This window comes from Apis cerana, linkage group LG8 (assembly GCF_029169275.1).
Source record: "Apis cerana isolate GH-2021 linkage group LG8, AcerK_1.0, whole genome shotgun sequence".
Lineage (NCBI taxonomy): Eukaryota > Metazoa > Arthropoda > Insecta > Hymenoptera > Apidae > Apis > Apis cerana.
Genome location: NC_083859.1, coordinates 1,641,414 through 1,662,747, shown reverse-complemented (window position 1 = coordinate 1,662,747; position 21,334 = coordinate 1,641,414). Strand labels below are relative to the sequence as shown.

General features: G+C 23.5%; 3 protein-coding genes across 5 annotated transcripts; 2 read left to right on the top strand and 1 right to left on the bottom strand.

Annotated features, from left to right (window-relative positions):
* Positions 1 to 211: 211 nt before the first annotated feature.
* On the bottom strand, positions 212 to 9,830 carry LOC107996628 (dynein axonemal intermediate chain 3). The gene is made up of 13 exons (XM_062077861.1): positions 9,006 to 9,830; positions 7,538 to 7,740; positions 6,767 to 7,198; positions 6,004 to 6,324; positions 5,640 to 5,888; positions 5,416 to 5,569; positions 4,743 to 5,088; positions 2,872 to 3,194; positions 2,532 to 2,760; positions 1,876 to 2,176; positions 1,513 to 1,683; positions 1,091 to 1,408; positions 212 to 500 (listed from the first exon to the last, which is right to left on the bottom strand). The coding sequence occupies exons 1-13, from the start codon at positions 9,244 to 9,246 to the stop codon at positions 303 to 305; spliced, it is 3,486 nt and encodes a 1,161-aa protein (XP_061933845.1). The 5' UTR covers positions 9,247 to 9,830; the 3' UTR covers positions 212 to 302.
* Positions 9,831 to 10,332: 502 nt separating this feature from the next.
* LOC107996955 (neurexin-4) lies at positions 10,333 to 21,080 on the top strand. Of its 3 annotated transcripts, none has more exons than XM_017055289.3 (10): positions 10,333 to 10,497; positions 10,964 to 11,056; positions 13,436 to 13,632; positions 15,019 to 15,160; positions 15,554 to 15,924; positions 16,052 to 16,390; positions 16,484 to 17,288; positions 17,358 to 17,663; positions 18,012 to 18,638; positions 18,827 to 21,080. In XM_017055289.3, exons 1-10 carry the CDS (start codon positions 10,434 to 10,436, stop codon positions 19,678 to 19,680), a joined length of 3,798 nt encoding a protein of 1,265 aa, XP_016910778.1. In that variant the 5' UTR covers positions 10,333 to 10,433; the 3' UTR covers positions 19,681 to 21,080. The 3 variants fall into 3 exon arrangements, with proteins under 3 accessions (XP_016910778.1, XP_016910770.1, XP_061933832.1); XM_017055281.3 differs by lacking the exon at positions 13,436 to 13,632 and adding an exon at positions 14,184 to 14,380 and having other exon boundaries at positions 10,337 to 10,497; XM_062077848.1 differs by lacking the exons at positions 10,333 to 10,497; positions 10,964 to 11,056 and adding an exon at positions 14,184 to 14,380 and having other exon boundaries at positions 13,491 to 13,632.
* LOC114577317 (L-aminoadipate-semialdehyde dehydrogenase-phosphopantetheinyl transferase) lies at positions 11,618 to 12,700 on the top strand. The gene has a single exon (XM_062077860.1). The coding sequence runs from the start codon at positions 11,756 to 11,758 to the stop codon at positions 12,590 to 12,592; it is 837 nt and encodes a 278-aa protein (XP_061933844.1). The 5' UTR covers positions 11,618 to 11,755; the 3' UTR covers positions 12,593 to 12,700.
* Positions 21,081 to 21,334: the final 254 nt, after the last annotated feature.

Genomic DNA, 21,334 nt, shown 5'->3' with positions numbered 1-21,334 from the left:
TATTTTTATTAAACTGATTTAATTAAAAATTTCATTAATTTTTTTTTATTAGTAATAATTAAATACAATTATTTTTAATATACAAAGCATTTATTATACGTATTTAAATTTAATTTAATTATTTAAGAGAATATGTAAACATATAAATATTTATTTTTAATATTTTTTTTAATAATTTAATTATGAATGAATTAAAAACTAATAAAGAAAATTTTACTAGAACACATAATTTTATTAAAACACATAAAACAAATATAATATAAACAAATATTATAATAAAACAAATATTTGTTTGTTGAATTTTATATTTTTATATCTGCTGCAATTTTTTTGCTCAATTTCCTAGCCAGTGTGTCACGAAATCTTTTTCCTTTTCTTAAAATTTGCTTCCAATTAAACATATAAGTGAATGGTTTTTTTTGTAACTCGGTCATTATTGTAGCCTGCGTTTTCTTAAAATGATTAATGATTTCTTCATTTGGATCTCGAACTTGAATGTCCTTAGAATACATTAAAAAAAAATTGTGAATGAAAACTAACTTAAAATTTTACTTAAAATATATCATTGAGTTATTTGTGATACTTAAAAGTAAAAAATAAATAGAAAGAATAAGTCGAAAATATAAATTAACATTTTTTTCATATAAAATTATTTCCAAATAAATTAATTTTAAATATTCTTAAAGTATATGTACATTTAAATTTAATATTATTTAATATTATTTAATTTAATAATTTAATTTAATATTTGATTATCACATAAATGTATCAGTTATACAATAATTATATTCTTATTCATACCTTTTTTTTATTTTTTATTATAATTTACTATAATATATAATGAAGGATAAAATAGGAATATTTATTTTTTCAAGAATTTTCTTTCAATTATTATAAAAAATTGTAAAAGTTATTGAAAATCTTCTTTCTACTAAAATATATTATATTTTGCTTAATGTTTATAGATAAAAATATAATGAAAATATAATTGAAATAATTTATATTTTCGACTTAATTTTTTTTTTTTTATGTAACTTCAATGAAATCTACATTGTATATATGTGTAATTTTTTTCTTTTATATACATTACTTCTTGTTCAAGTATAGTATCTTCTACAGTAATTAAATCAATTTCTTTTGGTGGCAAGATAGGTTTGATCTCTGGGGGAGGACCTGCAGGGAAGAAAAGATTTTTGGTGTGCTCAAAAATATCCTCTTGCATTTTTAATGTCTCCTGTAACCGTTTCTTCTTCCTTTGTGCTTCCTGTCGTAATTTTAATATGGGTTCACGTTGCCTTTCAAGATCATCTTTTTTTAAGCCTTTCTTCTCCAAAAGTACTTCTTGCATGTGCTTCAATTCTCTTGCTTTCCATTTTTCGCGCGCATCTTCAATCATTTCCCATCTTTTCTAAGAATTAATTAATCGATTTAATTAAAATAATATAATTTAATTAAAATAAATTTTTTTCACATATTTCTTTTTTTTTTATTGTTAATTAAAATGAAATGTACCAATTTTTTTACAGGTTCTAGAGTAGTTTCGGGTTCTATTGTTTTAACGGCAATTCTTTTCTCTTCTTCCTCTTGCTTTTTTTTCTCTGCTTCTTGTGCTAATCTTTTCTCTTCGATATCTACATAATTTGCTTGAAACCATTTCTCTCTCCATTCTTTACAATTTTGTGCCTAATATTTATAAAGAAATTTTTTATAATTAATTCATATATGAGAAAGAAATTTTTATTGAAAAATTGAAAAAAAATTTTTTTAAAAGTATATAAAAAAATATTAGAAATTTTTAATTATTAATATTATTATTTTTTTCTTTAAATTTTATCTTTAAGTTTATTTAAAGATAATATAAAAAAATAAATTTACTCTTGCGACTTGATGTTGAATGAAATTTTTCATCCATTCCATATCACTTAAATCTACTTTCAAAAAATCACCAGGAGATAGGAACATTCTTAGGATACCATTGAAATCGCAAAATCCTATGCATTGTGGATCCAATCTTAAATCGTGAGGATATATTCCCGTAATTATGCGACCTGATAAACTCTGGGTAACACACGGGCTATCTGTTTTCACTTGGAAATCCCATAACTCAACGGTACCATCTGTTCTTGTCAAAATTAATACCGTGGGACGATAACTACCCCATGAAACAGCAGTAAGTCTATAAAGAATAGATATATTTCCATAAAAAATAATATATAAATAAATAATTTAGAAAAAATAATATGATTAATATAGTAAAAAAAATAATGCTTTCTTAAAAATAATAATAATTTTAGAGTAATATAATAAGACTGTTTTAATTATATTTATTACTTTTTATTTTGTATAAAATCAATATATAAGTTTAAAATAAAATATATTAATTATTTTTAAGTAAATTTTGAATAAGTTATTAGAATATAAATATAAAAATAAAAGGTAAATACAGTTTTTGTATTATTAATTAAATTTTAACAGCAAGAGAAAGAAAGAAAGAGAAAGATTTTTAAATATCAAAAATATCTGTGAAATACCCAATATTTAACTTCTTCCACATTACTGGTAAACCAAAATTTTCTTTCCAAACAGCAAATATTTTTCCACCTATAGTGGCAATCCAATTTGCATCTTGTCTATTCCTAACAGCATGTGTTACAGGACCATCATGTATTTTATTATACCAAATCCAACGACATATTTCAGTATTAATAGTTAAATCCGTAGTAAAATCATATCCTTCCCATGTGACACAACCAAAATCACCTAATGATAAAATCTTATAATCAATAAAAAGACTATTTGATTTTCAATAGATCAAATATTTGATTGAATAGGATAATTTGTTTCTTTCCTAAATATTTTCTTTTTGTATACCTTCAACAGTACCAATATATATATTTCTTTCCATTTCAAAATCAGGCTTTTCGATTATATTTTTATAAAATCTTCGAATAGTTATATCCTCCGTAGGTGGAATAACGTCTATACGTTCTTTCTTAAATTTTGGTACATAAATAGTCATAGTAGTAATTACTACTTTTCGACTTTCATTCGGATGTTGAATCACCAAAATATAATGAGGTTTGAAAATACGATCCAATATTTTGTACGGAGATATAGATTCCACTAATGCTTCTGGTCTTTTCACTTTTGCTTCTTTTCTTTTTCGAGTATCTTTCTTTTTTAATGCTATCCATCTTGAAATAAATAATAATTTGATTAATTTTCTAATTAATTTATATATATAATATAATAAATATAAATTTAATTTCTGAATTTATAATAGATGAAATTTTTGTAGAAAAAAAATTAAATAATTGTTTATTTATAATTTTTTGTAATAATTTTTGAATAATTTTGTAATAATAATAATAATTGTAATAAGTTTGTAATAATTTTGAAATAATGCAATATTTTAACCATTTATTGAAACTAATCTATCATAGATATTTTATTATTTACATTCAGAATTTTTCTTTTAACGTAAAAAATTATTATTTGTTTACGATTGTTTTGAATTTAATTATCATAATGAGATTATGTAGCTTCAATTTACAAAATAACAAAAATATTTGTATGATATTATTTAATAAATAATATGATATTTTTATTTATCATAATTTTGCTTCTCTAGATTTTTTAACATTTCTATCATTAATTTTTGTACTCCGTTCATTGAATCAAAAACTTCAGATAATTCGAACTCGCGCGCTCGGTGTGTTCGATGGAATTTCTTAGTTAGCTAATTTATGATTTCACACACAAATTAACGCATAAAACTTTTATATTTTAATATTTTATATCTTTACATATAAAGAAAAAAAAATTATTGAATATTAAAGTCTATATTGTTGTTTTGTGCGATATTTTATGAAGCAATCACCAAAATGCATCATAAAATGCATAAACTTAGTTTGTATAGTATTTTTCCTTCTAATTTTTTATTGCATAATTATTTGCTTTGTGTACTATTTTATTAATAAGTTCATTAGCAAGAAATAGTTTAAAAAAAATCTAATGATTCATTTGTATTCAAAGGTATTTGCGGTCCTGCAGATTTTTCGTCGGATACAAATTATATTCTTCGCGGTATATTTTCCGTGCATATTATACATTTGGAATTTTCTATATCTTCTGTGATATTTTCATTTCAACTATTGCTTTCATATTCATTATCTACTATTTTTATTTTTATATTTCTTATTTTATTTCCATGTTCATTGTGGTTTTCTCTATATATTAATTTTTTTATGAATAGAATTTTGTCATTAAATAACGAAAAATCAAATTCATCTTTACTTGAGCTAATTTCATTAACTTATTTTATGTTTGCAAAAACTTTGAAAATAATATTTCTATTGCCACAGTTGTCAAACTCAGCCGAAGATGTCGTCTGACCCGCGATCACGGTCTAATTTGAAATAAAAAAATCTAGTCATTTAATAATATATTATTTTACATCTCATAAGATTATATGTAAAGAGTTTAAGAACCTATTTATGAAGCGATATTCTAAAAAAATCAAATATAAATAAATATTGTCGCCATATCAATACAAGTACCGGAGAGTCATCGTTGGAGCACAAAGAGTTAATAGTAATAGTAATAAGATATTTGATATAAACTTAAATTAAATTATTGTTTACTGATAATAATATAATAATTTTTTACTGATATAATAAAAATTAAATTAAATTAAATTGTTTACTAATTAACAAAAAGAATTTATTTAAAAAAAGACTAACTTTTCATCTAATTTTAAATTCCAAAAAGCGATCGTACCGTCCTGACTCGCGGTAAGAAATTGGGACGATAAATCATCAATACTCGTATCTTTAGGTAATGATGTAATTCTGCCACTCGAATCTATACTATTATAAGATGGAATCCATGCAATTTGGGTCACAGCCGCTTTCTGACTCTCCTTCAATGAAGACATCGCAGTTGGTCTGATTAAGGAAATTCTAAGCGCTTCTTGCATCCATGTGATCAAACTTTTTATCACGATTTTATGTCTTATTTGAGCTGCGGTATGCACAATTACTGTTTCTACTGCTTCGATTTTTCCAGGAATATGCCATATTACGACCTATCAATTTTTAAATATTTTTTAATCATTTAGTAATTCGTTATATAGAAATTGATATTTAAATAATTTAAGGCAATTTTTGAACAAATGAGAACATTTATATTTTCCTGCTATTTATATTTTTATTAAAAAAAAAATCAAGATGAATTTACATTAATTGAAGACGAAAGTTTTAAATATTATATAAAATAATATAATCATATCTTAATAACTTTTTCCCCCGATAAAATCACCATTGTACTTATTATTATTTTTTTTAATATGATATTCTGTATTTATTGTCCGTAATGAATATTTTTATAATTTTTTTAGATTTTTAATACTTAATTGGCCATTCGCACAACCACCGACGACCAAATTTCCATCCAATGGACTCACGGTCACGGATGTTACTTCTCTTGGACATTCAAGCACCAATTTTGGCACCAAAGAATCATTGAAAGACCATACGAGAGCGTAATTATTATCATAGGCTTTGATAATCTACAATGAAAATTTTAATTATGATTTAAAAGAAAAAAAAAAATTTTATTTCTCTATCTTTTAAATTCACCTCTTCATCTGATTTAGGACCGATTAAATGTTGGCTCTTTGCGAAACTTGTATAAGCAGTAAACACTACTCCAGTCCAGAATGGATGCCAGGTAAGATCATTAATAACTTTATTAACCACGTGTTTCTCATCATGGAAACTTAAATATTCTTTATAAGTTATAGGTATGGGGCACTGAGTATCTCTTATATTTCTCACCAAATCTTCATAATCATTGCAGTAAATATCCCAAGTGGCATTTACCAATAACTAGAATGTAATATTAAATATTAATTATTAAAATTTTACAGAATTTAGTAAAGTTGATTGTAATTAACCATATAATATTTAATTAATATTTTTACGTTAAAGTATATAAACTAACTTGATCACATATATAATCGGTGAAATAACGAAGAAAAACTTTCAAAGATTCTTGTTCTTCCGGGGTAAACTTTTTAATATCTGGACGTTGATATGTATATTCATATTGAACCCAACGATTTATGGGTATCGAAAGTTCTGTTTGAATTTTTACAGTTCGATATTCTGGAGTAATTTGAGTTTCATTGTATAACAATTTACGTGGAATATTTTCGAAGATTTGACGATAAGGAAGGAGTTCAATATATCCATCTCTAACATCATCTACTTTTCTATCTTCGAAATGTATTGGCGCATTCAACACGTCTGCTGTACTTACTAGCTAAAGTAAATTATTAATGAAATATTTTCTAATTATAAAACAAAAAATATAGATAATGTAAAAAGTAAAATAAAATATGAACAAATATATAATCACATCATAATTTGAAAAAATACACGATTAAAAAATTTATTATTTTTTATTATAATTATTTACGTATAAATTTTATTATAATAATTTACGTATAAAAATATATATGCCATTGAATATAAAAATTTATAATAAAAAAACAATAAAAAAAAAATTATATTCAGGATTAATAAATGTTTCAGATGTAAAATCAATTATTTTTCATATGTATATTTTGTGAAATTTTTTAAAAATTAAAAATTAATGCAGTTTTGCAAAATGAAACTTTTTTTTCAATTCTTCTATTTTCTATGTAATAAAAATATACTGTTGCATTTTCATCTATTTCTGTATTTTATTGACTATTTTTTACCTCAATCTCCAAAAGCGGTCTAGTATTCTTAACGATCATCGAATCAATTTCCACGCTGCTAGTCAATTCTTTCCACTTTCCAATTGGTTTATACACAGCAGTTCTCACGCGATTCTCATGATCTTCTCTCTCCTTTTGAATATATTCGACTATCGCATCACGACCTTCTTCGGTCAAGCATATGTAGAATTGACCTTCCTCGGTTAGTGATGGGACGTAACCAATTAACATTTTCGAGTTTGGAAACTTATATATCTCATCTTTTACGGGTAAAAAATCACTGCTGTCTTCATGAAGATCTATATTATCTTCAATGATCTTTTTTCTGACATATACCCAGGGATATTCCGTGCTAACATTTTCTCCTATGACACAACCAACTATTTTTTGTGTAATTGGTGATAAATTAATCCTTGCTATACCTGGAATACCCTAGACAAAAAATTTATGATTTGATAAATCAATTAAACAAATAATTATACATTTTTATAACAAATAACAAATAACAAATATTTAAAATAATTGATTTGATTAATCTTTTTATATCTATAGAATATCTATAGAATTAAAAGTATTTTTAATATAAAAGAATAGATTATTTTATATAAAAATGTTCTCTTTTTTATATTATATGCCATCTTAATGTTTATTCTCTAGGATCTTATAAATTAAAATAAATAAATAAATTTTATTAATGTGCAAATCATAATAGGAATTCAATAAGAACAATTAAAAATTTGATAATATCATATTGTTATGTATGTAATTTACCAGTGTTGTAGAATAACGAATTTCTTTCAATGGCTCGCGTATAAAATCCTTTGAAGCAAGTTGCAAAATTTCTTCGGCTCCTATACCAGACGCAGAAAAAGAATCTAACTCATAAATTGTTTTTTGCCTTTCTTTTAATGTACTTGTATCTATGCGTACCGATTCTTTTGCTTCTTTTTCCCAATCTATGATTTCAGGAATATCTTAAAGAAAATAAATGATTTTATTACTTAATAATTCATCTGTTGTAATTTTTTGTGATAAATTGATTGAAATAAATTCATTAATATAAAAAAGTGAAAAGAATATAAATAATATAAATATTATGAAGTTAATAATATTTCGTAAATTGTTTATAATTAATCAAAATATTCATTGCTAATTAATTTTTTATTATATATTACATATGTGTATGTATATATATATATATAGTATTAAAACAATATAATACATAAATTAATCAAACCTTTCAATGTAAAATTAATTTTTATCATTAATGTCATAAATTTCTTTATTATAATATAAATAAAGAGATCAATTTAAAAATACATTAACTTAAAGTCAGCAACATAATTATTACTAAATATTAATTAATAGAAATCAATTCATCAAACGAAGTAAAAATTTTCAATTTCAGTTTCATTTAGTTTTGAAAAAAGTTATTCTCAACTTTTCGATCAATTCTTATTCAAATGTAAAAATAACAAATATATATTTTGCATAAGATCTTGCCAAGTGTTTTTATTTTGCTCATATCCATAAAATAATATCTGTTAATATTAGTGATAATTATGTTAAAAATTTAATATTCTCCTGAATTAATTTCCTTATTTACATTCACTGTAAATTTTTCTTGATAAGTATTATAAACTCTTAAATTCTTGAATTCTTTTTTAATATTTTTTATCATTTATATTTTTTTATCACATATATATATATATAGAAGATGGAAATAAAAAGAGATCATTTCCATTTTACTATTGTATTCTATTCTATCTTTCTTCAATATGAAATTAAAATTACTTAAATTATTTAATTACTTGGTTATAACTTAATAAATAATCGATTTTTGTATACTAATTTTTATGTTTATTTTGGTTTCTAGAATTGATTAAAAGTTCATAATATATTAACATCTTATATATAATATAATAGCAAATAAATAATATAAAATCTTAATATAAAATCTATTTCTATATAAATAAATATATAAATATCTATAAATATTCAAATTTTTAAATTTATAATATATCTATGTTATTAAAATTTTATTTTAGGAAATTTATTATTTTCGAATAATATGAATCGTGTAATATTTTTATCGTAAAATATTTTTACGCATTAAAAATATTAAAAACCATTTTTAAGATCATAATTTTAAATATGTTCTCTTGAGAAAACAATATATTTTAATATAACGACAATTAGTTTTAATTAATTTTAATTTTATAACGAAATAGAAACCAACATTTTTCTTCTTCTTCTTCTTCTTCCCCTTTTTCAGGTTTTGATATATATTCATAATCTTCATGTTCTACATAATCATTATTGTAAATATCTTCTACTGATGCTGGTTCTTGTATTTCAATCAAATATTTATCCTCTTCTTCTGATTGTTTATCATATTCATTTTGTATAGATTTGTTATTTTGATCAGCCTGTTCATTTTTTTCTTTTTTCTCGTTTTGTTTTTCAAATTCGTCAGCCATTTTAATTAATAATTATAAACATAATAGAAAAATGAAATTAATGACATTAAATTATTTTCAAATGTTCATTTTTTTTCTATATTCATATTCATTTCATATTCGTTTTATGTTTATATACATATATTCGTTTTTTCAAAATAGTGAATATATCTATTTCTATATATCTTACCTTATTGGTTAGAAAATTACAAAGTATCTTTGAATTTTAACCTCTTTTCTCAAAGTTTGTTTTTTAAATTTCTTATATTTATTTATTAAAGCTAATTTAATTTATATCTAATATTAAAATCAATGATTTATTAATTAATTAAACTATTCAGAAGGAGAAACTTAAAGAATCTCTCTCTCTTTCTCTCTCTCTCTCTCTATTTAGAAAGAATTTACGAAAATTTAAATTGAATTACAGATGCTTATATTCTAATTAAATTAATTCTATCAAATTTCAAAAATTGTTAATGATATCGAAAAATATTACATAAAAATTGAATAATTTTTAATTATTTTATATTTTTGTATTTCATTTATATCAATAATAACCAACAGAGGTCGACACAGGTATACAAATCAAAATGGATAAGGCAAAAAAGCACAGCAATTAACTAATGATTTATTAATGATTTAATAATATATTTTAACAATGTTTTTATATAGTAATTATATAGAATTATATAGAACTTTTGTTTTTTGTTATGTTATATTATAAATATATATTTATTGATGTTATCGATCTTTAATAAAAAACTTCTCCAATATTTTTAAATCTTAAATGTAATATGTAATATAAATATATAAAAAAAAAGAAATTCTATAAATATTTTTTTTGAAAATCTTAATTAAATAAGAATAATGAAAAATTTAATATATCATAAAATTAAGATAGAATTTTGTTATACATATTTTAAATTGTATAAATTTTATATAAATTTAACTAACATTAAATTATATTAATGCAAAAAAAATTATTTTTTCTTTAAATCTTAATTGAAATATATTCAATAGATCATTTTAAATAACTAATATAATAGAGTTGAATATATATGTGTGACTATGTATGAATAAAGCTTTTTGTAGTAGTAAACCTATGTAAGAGTAATACAAGAATACAAGAGAATCAGTAACAGTTTGTACGACGCGTCTCGCTTGCGAATATATTGTCGTATGTTGCTCTCTAAAAGGGCAATGATACGATGAATACTATCAAGTGTTTTATATTCATATTCGCAATTATATGTAATTCATTTACTTTTGCATGTAAGTAAAACTTATTATTAATAATTTGAAATTTTTCCTCGACAAAAAAAAATTTTCATGTGATGATTCAATGCAGCCAAGCCCATTTTACAACATGGCGCAGTAGAATTTATGACAGACTTACCGATAAACGAATGTATTTTAGCTTTTAATTTGTCTGATATGTGAATCCGTATGCAATTTAAAAATTAAAACTCTATAAATGAATCAGTGCATTATAATTATATATTAATTGCTTTATAATGTTTAAATATATATTATTAAATACACATGATAGAATTATTAAAACATGTTACATAAAATAAAATTCTTTAATTGTATTATTAAATCGATAAATATCTTTTGTAAAACAAATATCCTTTGTGAAATAAAAATATTGTATTGAATTTACAACTAATAAAGAATTTTATTGATATTAATAGTATGTATATAAATTATCTTATTTTATTGTAATTTTTTTTATTAGATGATGAATGTAATGAACCACTTTTGGATAGAGCTCACTTAACGGCTACTACTTCATTACCTAACAGAGGTCCAGAAAATGCCAGGCTCAATGGTAAAATTTCTTTTATTTTTTCATAGAATATATTGCACTTTTTTTTAAAAATATTTATTCAATATTTCTTATATTATTTTCTTGTATAGATATATTTGATATATAGTAATTCGTTGCTTGCTATTTTCATGTTATATTTTGAAAAAAATATGTAATTAAGTATATGTTATTAAGATTGCTTTTTTATTTTTACTTATTAATTAAATTATATTAAATTTATAATAATTAAATTTAACAACAATACAGATAAAATATATATAAATATATTTTTATCTTTATATTAATATATAAAATATTTTAATATAAAAAACTTCAGTTAAAGAAATATTATTCTCATCAACACCCACATTTCTCAGTCAATTAAAAGAATTTTAGGTCTAAATTAAATAAATTGAACTCACTGACTCATTGCACAGTTATTCTGTACATCTAATTTCTCCTTAAGCAATAAATATTTATTTCTCAAACAATTAATTTATAAATTAAATTAATAAATAAATAAAAGTAAATATTGTTACTTAAAAAGAAAAAATAATAGAATTTCTTATCTATTTGCTTCAGGTGGATGCTAAAGAGTAGCCTGGTTTTTTAAAAGACAAGATCCTTAAAAAAGCAGTGCTTTAATAAAAAGAAGTAAATAACAATTTCTGGAACATTAATTTATTAATAGATTAAAGTTAAAAGTTAATATTAGAAAACATGTTTCAAAGTATTCGATGGGCTTTCAATTGGAAGGAATGGAATCCTAGTGAGAAGGACTTTACTTATGCTATTTCTTGTATACAATTAGAAGAGAAAGAAAGATTAGGCAAATTTGTGTTTCGCAAAGATGTTAGGGCTTCTCTTGTAGGCAGATTAATGATGAGAAAATTTGTTAATGAATATGGACATATTCCATATTCCAATATAATATTTGTAAGAGATGCAAATAATAAGCCTATTTTAAAAAATATTTCTTCGAGTTTAAGTTTTAATGTATCCCATCAGGGTGATTATACAGTTTTAGCAGGTGAAACAAAGAATGTAAAATTAGGAATAGATATAATGAAATTTGAATATACTGGTGGTAAACAGTTATCTGAATTTTTCCGTATAATGAATCGAAATTTTTCATCTTCAGAATGGAAAGAGATAAAAAATTTATCTTTAGACGAGTCCGAACAAATCAATATGTTTTGTAGACATTGGGCATTAAAAGAAAGCTATGTGAAAGCTTTAGGCATCGGCATTGTAAGTGATCTTAGAACATTTTCATTTGAAACTAATTCAAGATTATTTGAAAATTCTGTAACGATTGATACAGTTTTATATATAAACGGTATAAAACAAGATTGGTTGTTTGAGGAAACATTGTTAAATTCGCATCATTGTGTAGCTATAGCATTGCAAGAAAATGGAAAAGTACTGAAATCGCAAAAGAAAACATTTGACATTATAAGCAATGATAAACTTTTAGTAAACACTGTTCCATTGTTTCCACAAGACTTTGAATATACACAAAAATATTTTGAAAAAAAAGAAAATTCAAAACTTTAGATTTTATATATTTTTTTTATGAGTACATTTATATACATGAAATAAAGATGTACAGATATAACATTTTTATATTAGTTAGTGAGTCTCTAATAAAGATAGTTAGAAATATGTGTGCAAATTTTATTTTACCTTTTTATAGGATAGTCAATATTGTTATAATTATAATTTTTAATTTTGTATATGAAGGAAAATTTTTAATTTAAATTAGTATTAAATTATTTTCTATATTAAATAGAAAATTTCTTTAAATGTATTAAAGAAAATATAAAAATATAAAAATATTGATTAACCAAGTATTTTATTGTTCATTATAATAAATATTAAATGTACTAGTAAATATATATAATTGGCATGATATGAGCAATGTATTAATTAAAGTTTTACTTTAATAAAATTTTAATATAATTTTCTAATTAAATATATATGTATAAATTGAACTTACAAAAACATAAAAAAAGATATAATTTTTAATTTATTTATTTTATATACATATATAAACCTATTACATTTAATTTCTTTTCTGCTTTTGGGAAAGGTAATTTTTCATAAATAACATTGTATTTCTTCAACTTACATATGCATTTTTTTTAAAAATATTGCTTGTAATTATTTTATTTATTCTAAAAAACTTTCAAAAATATAACAAATAATAAATACCTATATTATTTATATATCTTCATAAATAAATTTAATTAATATTATTTTACTTATATTACAAATATTTATAAATTCATTACAAAATAATTGTAGTAGTATTTAATTCTCTAGTAGTTCTATCTTAAGTATGACTGCTTTCTTAAGTTCATTTTTGAGTTGCATGCATGCATATATATTGTGGCATAGGCGGAAGCGCATGGACAGCTAGCAGTTCAGACTTTGGTCAGTACTTTATCATCGACTTGGGTCAAATAATGAACATCACAGCTGTGGCGACCCAAGGTCGAGCAGTACAAAATGAGTATGTTATGGAATATGTTATCAGTTATGGCACAAATGGCTTGGACTACGTTGAATTCAAAGAAGAAGATGGTAATATTAAGGTAAACTTATCCTATATAACATTTGAATCAGTGTCTGTTAACATAGCAGAGCCATAATCCATGAACAAATTTGCTAAAAAGGTATTTAGTAACTAACAATAATTATATTTAAAAACTAACAATAATCATATTAACATATTAACAATTTATTGCACTATGATAATGCAAAATGATTGGAGTTTCAGTGTTATTATATTAGTTATATTAATTAAGTTGTAAGCATGAATAAATTATGAATGAGATTTTGTAATATTAAGAGATATTTAGGTAAGATATTGCTTGGCATGTTTAATGTATACTATTAGAATGCATATTTATTCATAGAAATAAATATATATTATAGTTAAAATCTTATTTGATTTATGTAAATATGAAAATGAAAAAGTTGTAATGCACTAGAAATATAAAATATACATTTTAAAATATAAAAAAAAAATAATCATTATTTTACCATTTTCTAATAATTTATTAACATTAATTTCTTCTTCTATTTACTTGCTTTGCTTGTACTCTTCTTCTTTTACACATGGATATGGGGCTGGGCTTTACAGGAGGTTCTACATGGTCACCAGAGCTTAGCAGTTATGATCAACATCTTACTGTGGAACTGGGAGACAGATATGAGATACGCAGCATTGCTACACGAGGTCGTGCTCATACTAATGAGTATATAACAGAATATATTGTCCAATATTCTGATGATGGGCAAGCCTGGGCCAGTTATGAAAGTCAAGATGGTGTAGATGAGGTATAAGATAATAAGAGATTATTAGAAATACTGATATAACGTGGAACAAAACTTTTCTGTACAATATATATGTATTAATGTTCTTTTTATTTTTATAAGCAAAAGAATATTTTTTATTCTTCTAAAATTATATATTTTGCTATGTAATTATTTATTTTTAATACTTATCATAATTTTTTAAAAATAAAAAAAATATTTAAATTAGATTTTAGAATATTTAGATTTTTTAAGTTTATGATAAATATTCAAGGAGTAATATGAAAAATTATCTTTGTACATATAAATTTTATCTATTTTCCAATCTTTTAAGCATTGTATGATAATTGTTTTAATAATTTATTATTAAAATTACTTTACATCATATTTCCAATAGAGAATGTTAAATATTTGCTTTTATGCTTTTGCACTTATGATTAACAATGCTTTACTAACATGTTTATATATACATAAGAGCATGCCAAATATCTATCAATTTATGTTTAATATACTTCCATTTATTTTCTGTGCATTACATTCAATGTTGTATTTAAAATAAATATATATAACTAATTAACAATGTATTATTGTTAATGAAAGTTTAAAAATTTAATATATATAAATAATTAATATATATTTAATATAGTACAATATTTTTATAGATGTTTAAAGGTAATATAGATGGTGATACCATAAAACTTAACAAATTTGAAGTACCAATTATTGCACAATGGATTAGAATAAATCCTACTCGATGGCGGGATAGAATATCATTAAGATTAGAATTATATGGATGTGACTATGGTAAGTGAAAATAATAATATAAAATTTAGATATTCTTTAAAAAATTTTTTGAGAAAATTATATAAAATATATAAATTCATATAAAAATATTATTTCTAATATTATATAATATAATATATATACAATATTACATTATAATATATAATAATATATTATATCAATTATCCATCCAGATATAAAAAACTTATTTGAAAATCAAAGTGTTTAAAAATAATAGTTATGTTTTCAAATATAAAAATATAAAAATTATATTTCAAATATTATTTATTAGTTTTATTAATTAATACTCTTTTGAAGAAAGAATAATTAAATTTCAATTCTATAAATCAACTATTTTATTATATGCATAAAATTTTTTTCATTAATTTTATTAATTAATTTTTTTCATTATAGTATCAGACATCCTTTCCTTCAATGGTTCATCTCTTTTACGATATGATTTATTAAGGGAACCAATAGAAACTGACAGACATTTTATACGTTTTCGATTTAAAACAAATAATGCAGATGGTATTTTAATGTATTCTCGCGGGACACAAGGAGATTATATAGCTTTACAATTAAAAGATAATAGAATGATATTAAATATAGATTTGGGATCTGGTATTATGACAAGTCTATCTGTTGGAAGTCTTCTTGATGATAATATGTGGCATGATGTTTTGATATCACGTAATAGGAAAAATATTTCATTCTCTGTAGATAGAGTATTAATTAAAGGAAGAATAAAAGGAGAGTTTCATAGACTGGATTTAAATAGAGCAGTATGTAATAATTTATAATTTATTTTATATATTTAAATAATTTTTTTTTATTTTATATATTTTATATATAATTTATATTTTCTATTAAGTATTCGAATCTGTAATATTAATTTAAAAACATTATTAGCTTTATATAGGTGGTGTACCCAACAAACAGGATGGATTAGTAGTCAATCAAAATTTTACTGGATGCATAGAAAATTTTTATCTTAATGCAACTAGTATTATTCATGATTTAAAAGAAACAGAAATTACTGGTGAAAATCTTAGATACTATAAAGTGAATACACTTTATAATTGTCCTGAACCTCCCATAATTCCCGTTACATTTTTAACTCATGGTTCATATGCTAGACTTAAAGGATATGAAGGAGTATCTTCTTTGAATGTTTCTCTTACTTTTCGAACATACGAAGATAAGGGTATTATTTTATATCACCAATTTACTTCTCCAGGTTATGTGAAGGTTTGTAAACATATTTTTGAAAAATAAGAATTTTTGTTTTCAGATATATTAATAATATTTTATATATATTATATATGTATCGTATATATTTAGCTATTTTTAGAAGATGGTAAACTGAAAATTGATATTCAAACAAAAGGAAATCCTCAAGTAATTTTAGACAATTTTGATGAAAAGTTTAATGATGGCAAATGGCATCAAATTATTCTAACAATTTCGAAAAACAATCTTATTCTAAATGTCGATGGAACACCCATGCGAACTAGACGTATATTAGATATGGTTACGGGTCCTATTTATATGATTGGTGGTATGATAGGAATAGAAAGCAGTCGCGGTTTTATTGGTTGCATGCGTATGATTAGTATCGATGGTAATTACAAATTACCAACTGATTGGAAAGAAGAGGAATACTGTTGCAAAAACGAAATTGTTTTCGATGCTTGTCAGATGATGGACCGTTGCAATCCGAATCCGTGCAAACATTTTGGCGTATGTCGACAAAATTCTGATGAATTTTTCTGTGATTGTGCCAATACAGGATATACAGGAGCAGTTTGTCACACTTCTTTAAATCCCCTTTCATGCGAGGCATATAAAAACATAAATTCAGTTAATCAACGAGCAGATATTAAAATAGATGTTGACGGAAGTGGTCCTTTGAAACCTTTTCCAGTTGTTTGTGAATTTTATACAGATGGACGTGTAAGAACGATTTTGCGACATAATAATGAACGCATGACACCTGTGGATGGATTTCAAGAACCAGGTAGTTTCGTTCAAGATATTATTTACGATGCGGACATGGATCAAATTGAAGCTCTTTTAAATCGATCTACTAATTGTAGGCAGAGAATTAGTTACGAATGTGTACATTCCAAGTTGTTTAATTCACCAGGTAATTATCTATTATTTAATAATTTTGTGAATAATATATATGTAATATTTTATATTCATATAATTTTAGTACCGCAAGGAGATTATTTCAGACCAAATTCATGGTGGGTCAGTAGAAATAATCAAAAAATGGATTATTGGGGAGGAGCTTTGCCAGGTTCGCGTAAATGCGAATGTGGTATACTCGGAAATTGTGCAGATCCTACTAAATGGTGTAATTGTGATTCTGATTTGGATGGTTTATTTGAAGATAGTGGAGATATTACAGAGAAAGAATATCTTCCAGTTAAACAATTGCGATTTGGTGATACTGGTACACCAGTTGATGATAAAGAAGGACGTTATACACTTGGACCACTTATTTGTGAAGGAGATGGTACGTTTAGAATGTTTTCTTAATGTTATGCACATAAACGAGAATATTTAATTTATTTTAAATTGTTTATAAGGTTCTGATTTACCTTGGTTGACTACCAAGGTAAGATCAGGTAAGATATGATGCCATTTAATATAGGCATATGATTATATTCAACATAGTTATATCACTTAATTAAATATGTAAATTGTATTTTTGTAAGCACATTAAGTATTGTAGTATAATAGCAATTAGTATTTAATAATTATAGTTTTCTATTCACATTTGTATTGTTCCTCGAATATGTGTCACTTGTATTTTATTTGAATAATTTTTTATAAGATAATAAAATATTTCGTTTTATTGTAGATTTGTTCAAAAATGTAGTAACATTCCGTATTGTTGATGCCTCTATAAACTTACCAACTTTCGATATTGGTCATAGCGGTGATATTTATTTTGAATTTAAAACGACCATTGAAAATGCTGTTATAATTCACAGCAAGGGGCCTACAGATTACATAAAAATCTCTATAAATAGTGGAAATCAGATTCAGTTCCAGTATCTAGCGGGTAGTGGTCCACTTACTGTCAGTGTACAAACCTCGTATAGATTAGCTGATAATCGATGGCATTCCGTATCGGTTGAAAGAAATCGTAAAGAGGCTAGAATCGTAGTGGATGGAGCATTAAAAAATGAAGTAAGAGAACCTCCGGGACCGGTACGAGCGCTTCATCTTACATCAGAATTTGTAGTTGGTGCTACGACAGATTATAGAGATGGTTATGTGGGATGTATTAGAGCGCTTCTTTTGAATGGACAGTTGCAAGATTTAAGAAGTTATACCCGTCAAAATTTATATGGAATTTCTGAAGGTTGTATGGGTAAATGTGAGAGTAGCCCTTGTCTTAATAATGGCACATGTCATGAAAGATATGATGGATATTCTTGCGATTGTCGATGGACTGCATTTAAAGGTCCAATTTGTGCAGATGGTATGTTTCTTTTTTTTCTTTTTTTATAATAAAAATAATAAACAAATAATTAACATTTTTTATCTTTAAATTTTTATTTTTTAATTTTTAGAAATTATAATTGAATTATTTGACATTTGTATAATAGTAATTATATAACATTAAAATCATAAAAATTACATTTTAAGTTTAAATATATTCTGTTACAGAAATTGGTGTCAATATGCGTCCAAGTTCAATAATAAAGTATGATTTTATGGGTAGCTGGCGATCTACAATTTCTGAAAAAATTAGAGTTGGTTTTACAACGACGAATCCTAAAGGTTTTCTACTTGGGCTTTTTTCAAATATTTCTGGAGAATATATGACAATTATGGTTTCGAATAGTGGCCACTTACGCGTAGTTTTCGATTTTGGTTTCGAACGGCAAGAAGTAATTTTTCCTAATAAGCATTTTGGTTTGGGACAGTATCATGATGTTAGAGTGGGCAGAAAAAATTCAGGAGCGATACTTGTATTACAAGTCGACAATTACGAACCAAAAGAGTTTTCCTTCAACATTAAAACCTCGGCTGACGCACAATTTAATAATATTCAATATATGTATATTGGAAGAAACGAATCCATGACTGAAGGTTTTGCTGGTTGCATATCTAGAGTAGAATTTGATGATATTTACCCATTAAAATTATTATTCCAAGAAGATGGACCTGGAAATGTTCGCTCTTTTGGTACTCCTCTTACTGAAGATTTTTGTGGTGTGGAACCGATTACACATCCACCTGATATCATAGAAACTCGTCCACCACCTCAAGTAGATGAAGAAAAAGTTCGAGCTGCTTACAACGAAACAGACACCGCAATTTTGGGAAGTGTATTAGCTGTCATTATTATAGCTTTAATTATAATGGCTGTACTTATAGGAAGATATATGTCGAGACATAAAGGCGAATATTTAACACAAGAAGATAAGGGTGCTGAAATAGCATTGGATCCAGATTCTGCAGTTGTTCATTCTGCCACTGGACATCAAGTTCAAAAAAAGAAAGAATGGTTTATTTAAGTATAAAATTGAATAACGTGCTAGAATACTTAGTAAATTATGCTTATAAGTGCACTTTGAAGTGTCATATAAGAAAAGATTTTATAGAAAAAATAAAAAGAAACATCTCTCTACTGTTTCGATTTAATAATAACTGTATAAAATGATTTATGGAGACTGGTAAATTTAATTAGTTAACATAAACAAATTTTACAAATCTCTCATAAAATACTGGACTGGAAAAAATTTTTGAAATTTTCCTTAAAAGATAAGGTAAAAATAAGGAATATTAAAACTGTGTTGTTTGTTTTATTTTTGTAATAGTACAATTCATCATCACAGAAAATAATATAAAAATTATATTGCGTTAAAAAATCTAAGCATGTAGAAATATTATTTATATTTTTTAGAATATTTTATTTTTTTAAGTAGAAATTTTTATATTTAAATTAATTATATAAAATTTATCTTTAAATTTAGATCAATTATTTTTTTTTCATCGATTTTAATGATTTTGAAATATATTGTGAAGAATATCATTTTGAATAACTTTTTCCTTTATAGATAACTGTTTATTTATATAAAGGAAAAAATTATTCAAAATGATTTTATAACAATGATATCTTTTAAGTCACTAAAAATTATTAAAATCGATGAGGAGAAAGTATATTAATAAATTTATCAAAATTTATTTCATACACTTATTAGTATAAATCGTAGTATTGCTAGTAATAAAAAGTAAAGTAAAGAAATCGATTTAATTATATGACTACAATTATTTTAGGCTACAAGGTGCATAAATATTTATTATGTACATTTAAATTTAGATTGAACGGCAGGATATTATTATGTTAGATATTTATTTGTTTACTTTTGATTATGTTAAAAATGAGAACAATTATTTGTTTCTTTCTTATTCACAATCTACTTAACGTTAATTATAAAATTAACAAAAATTAATTGATTTCAAAACGCATTTTTATAAAAATCTATTGATTATATTTTTTTTAATAATGATATGTACAAAAGAATTGTACATATAAAATATTTCTAAATTTTTAGAAACATTCTGTTATATATAAAATACTTTTTACTTTTTTCCGCAAAATGTGTTCTCAGTATTATTTGTAATGCTTACCGTCCAAAGTGCATTTTATTTTTTTTTTATATTTATTTTGTTTACATTTGTTTATTATGTATTACAGATATTTTATTTCTTTTATGAATTGTAATAATCCTGTATTGTAATTTAACATTAATTTAGTAATAATTAATATTCAAATATTCGTATAACAGTGAGAATGTATATATATCATTTTTATACAAAGAAAATGTTTTATTGTAATAATATGCCAGTGTATATTTTATATACTATATTTAGCAGAACTTATGTGCTGCTCAATAAAGACAAGAAATTATAATCACGATTTTATAACAATCAGTCCTTGAAATAAAGCTAATTAACCAATAATTAAACCATTATAATTCGTAACAAGATTAAAATTTTATAAAATTGCCATAAAAATTTTATTTTAGATTTTTATATAAGTCAATAAAATTAAATAATTAAAAACTATCCAATAATTTTGAAAAACTATTAAATTTTTCTTCACATAGAATGTAAAATATTTTAATTTGATGACAGAAATATTTAAAATTTAACGTAATTAAAAAT

Bases quoted from the DNA above. Each gene is read 5' to 3' on its own strand.
- LOC107996628 (XM_062077861.1), bottom strand. From the start codon at position 9,246: ATGGCTGACGAATTTGAAAAACAAAACGAGAAAAAAGAAAAAAATGAA. The intron at 3,195-4,742 runs GTTAGTCTTTTT...ATTTATTTCAAG, and splicing joins AATTTAAAATTAGATGAAAA to ATGGATAGCATTAAAAAAGA. The intron at 501-1,090 runs GTAATGTATATA...ATGTATTCTAAG, and splicing joins ATACTATACTTGAACAAGAA to GACATTCAAGTTCGAGATCC.
- LOC107996955 (XM_017055289.3), top strand. From the start codon at position 10,434: ATGAATACTATCAAGTGTTTTATATTCATATTCGCAATTATATGTAAT. The intron at 15,161-15,553 runs GTAAGTGAAAAT...TTTTCATTATAG, and splicing joins ATTATATGGATGTGACTATG to TATCAGACATCCTTTCCTTC. The intron at 16,391-16,483 runs GTTTGTAAACAT...GTATATATTTAG, and splicing joins CTTCTCCAGGTTATGTGAAG to CTATTTTTAGAAGATGGTAA.
- LOC114577317 (XM_062077860.1), top strand. From the start codon at position 11,756: ATGTTTCAAAGTATTCGATGGGCTTTCAATTGGAAGGAATGGAATCCT.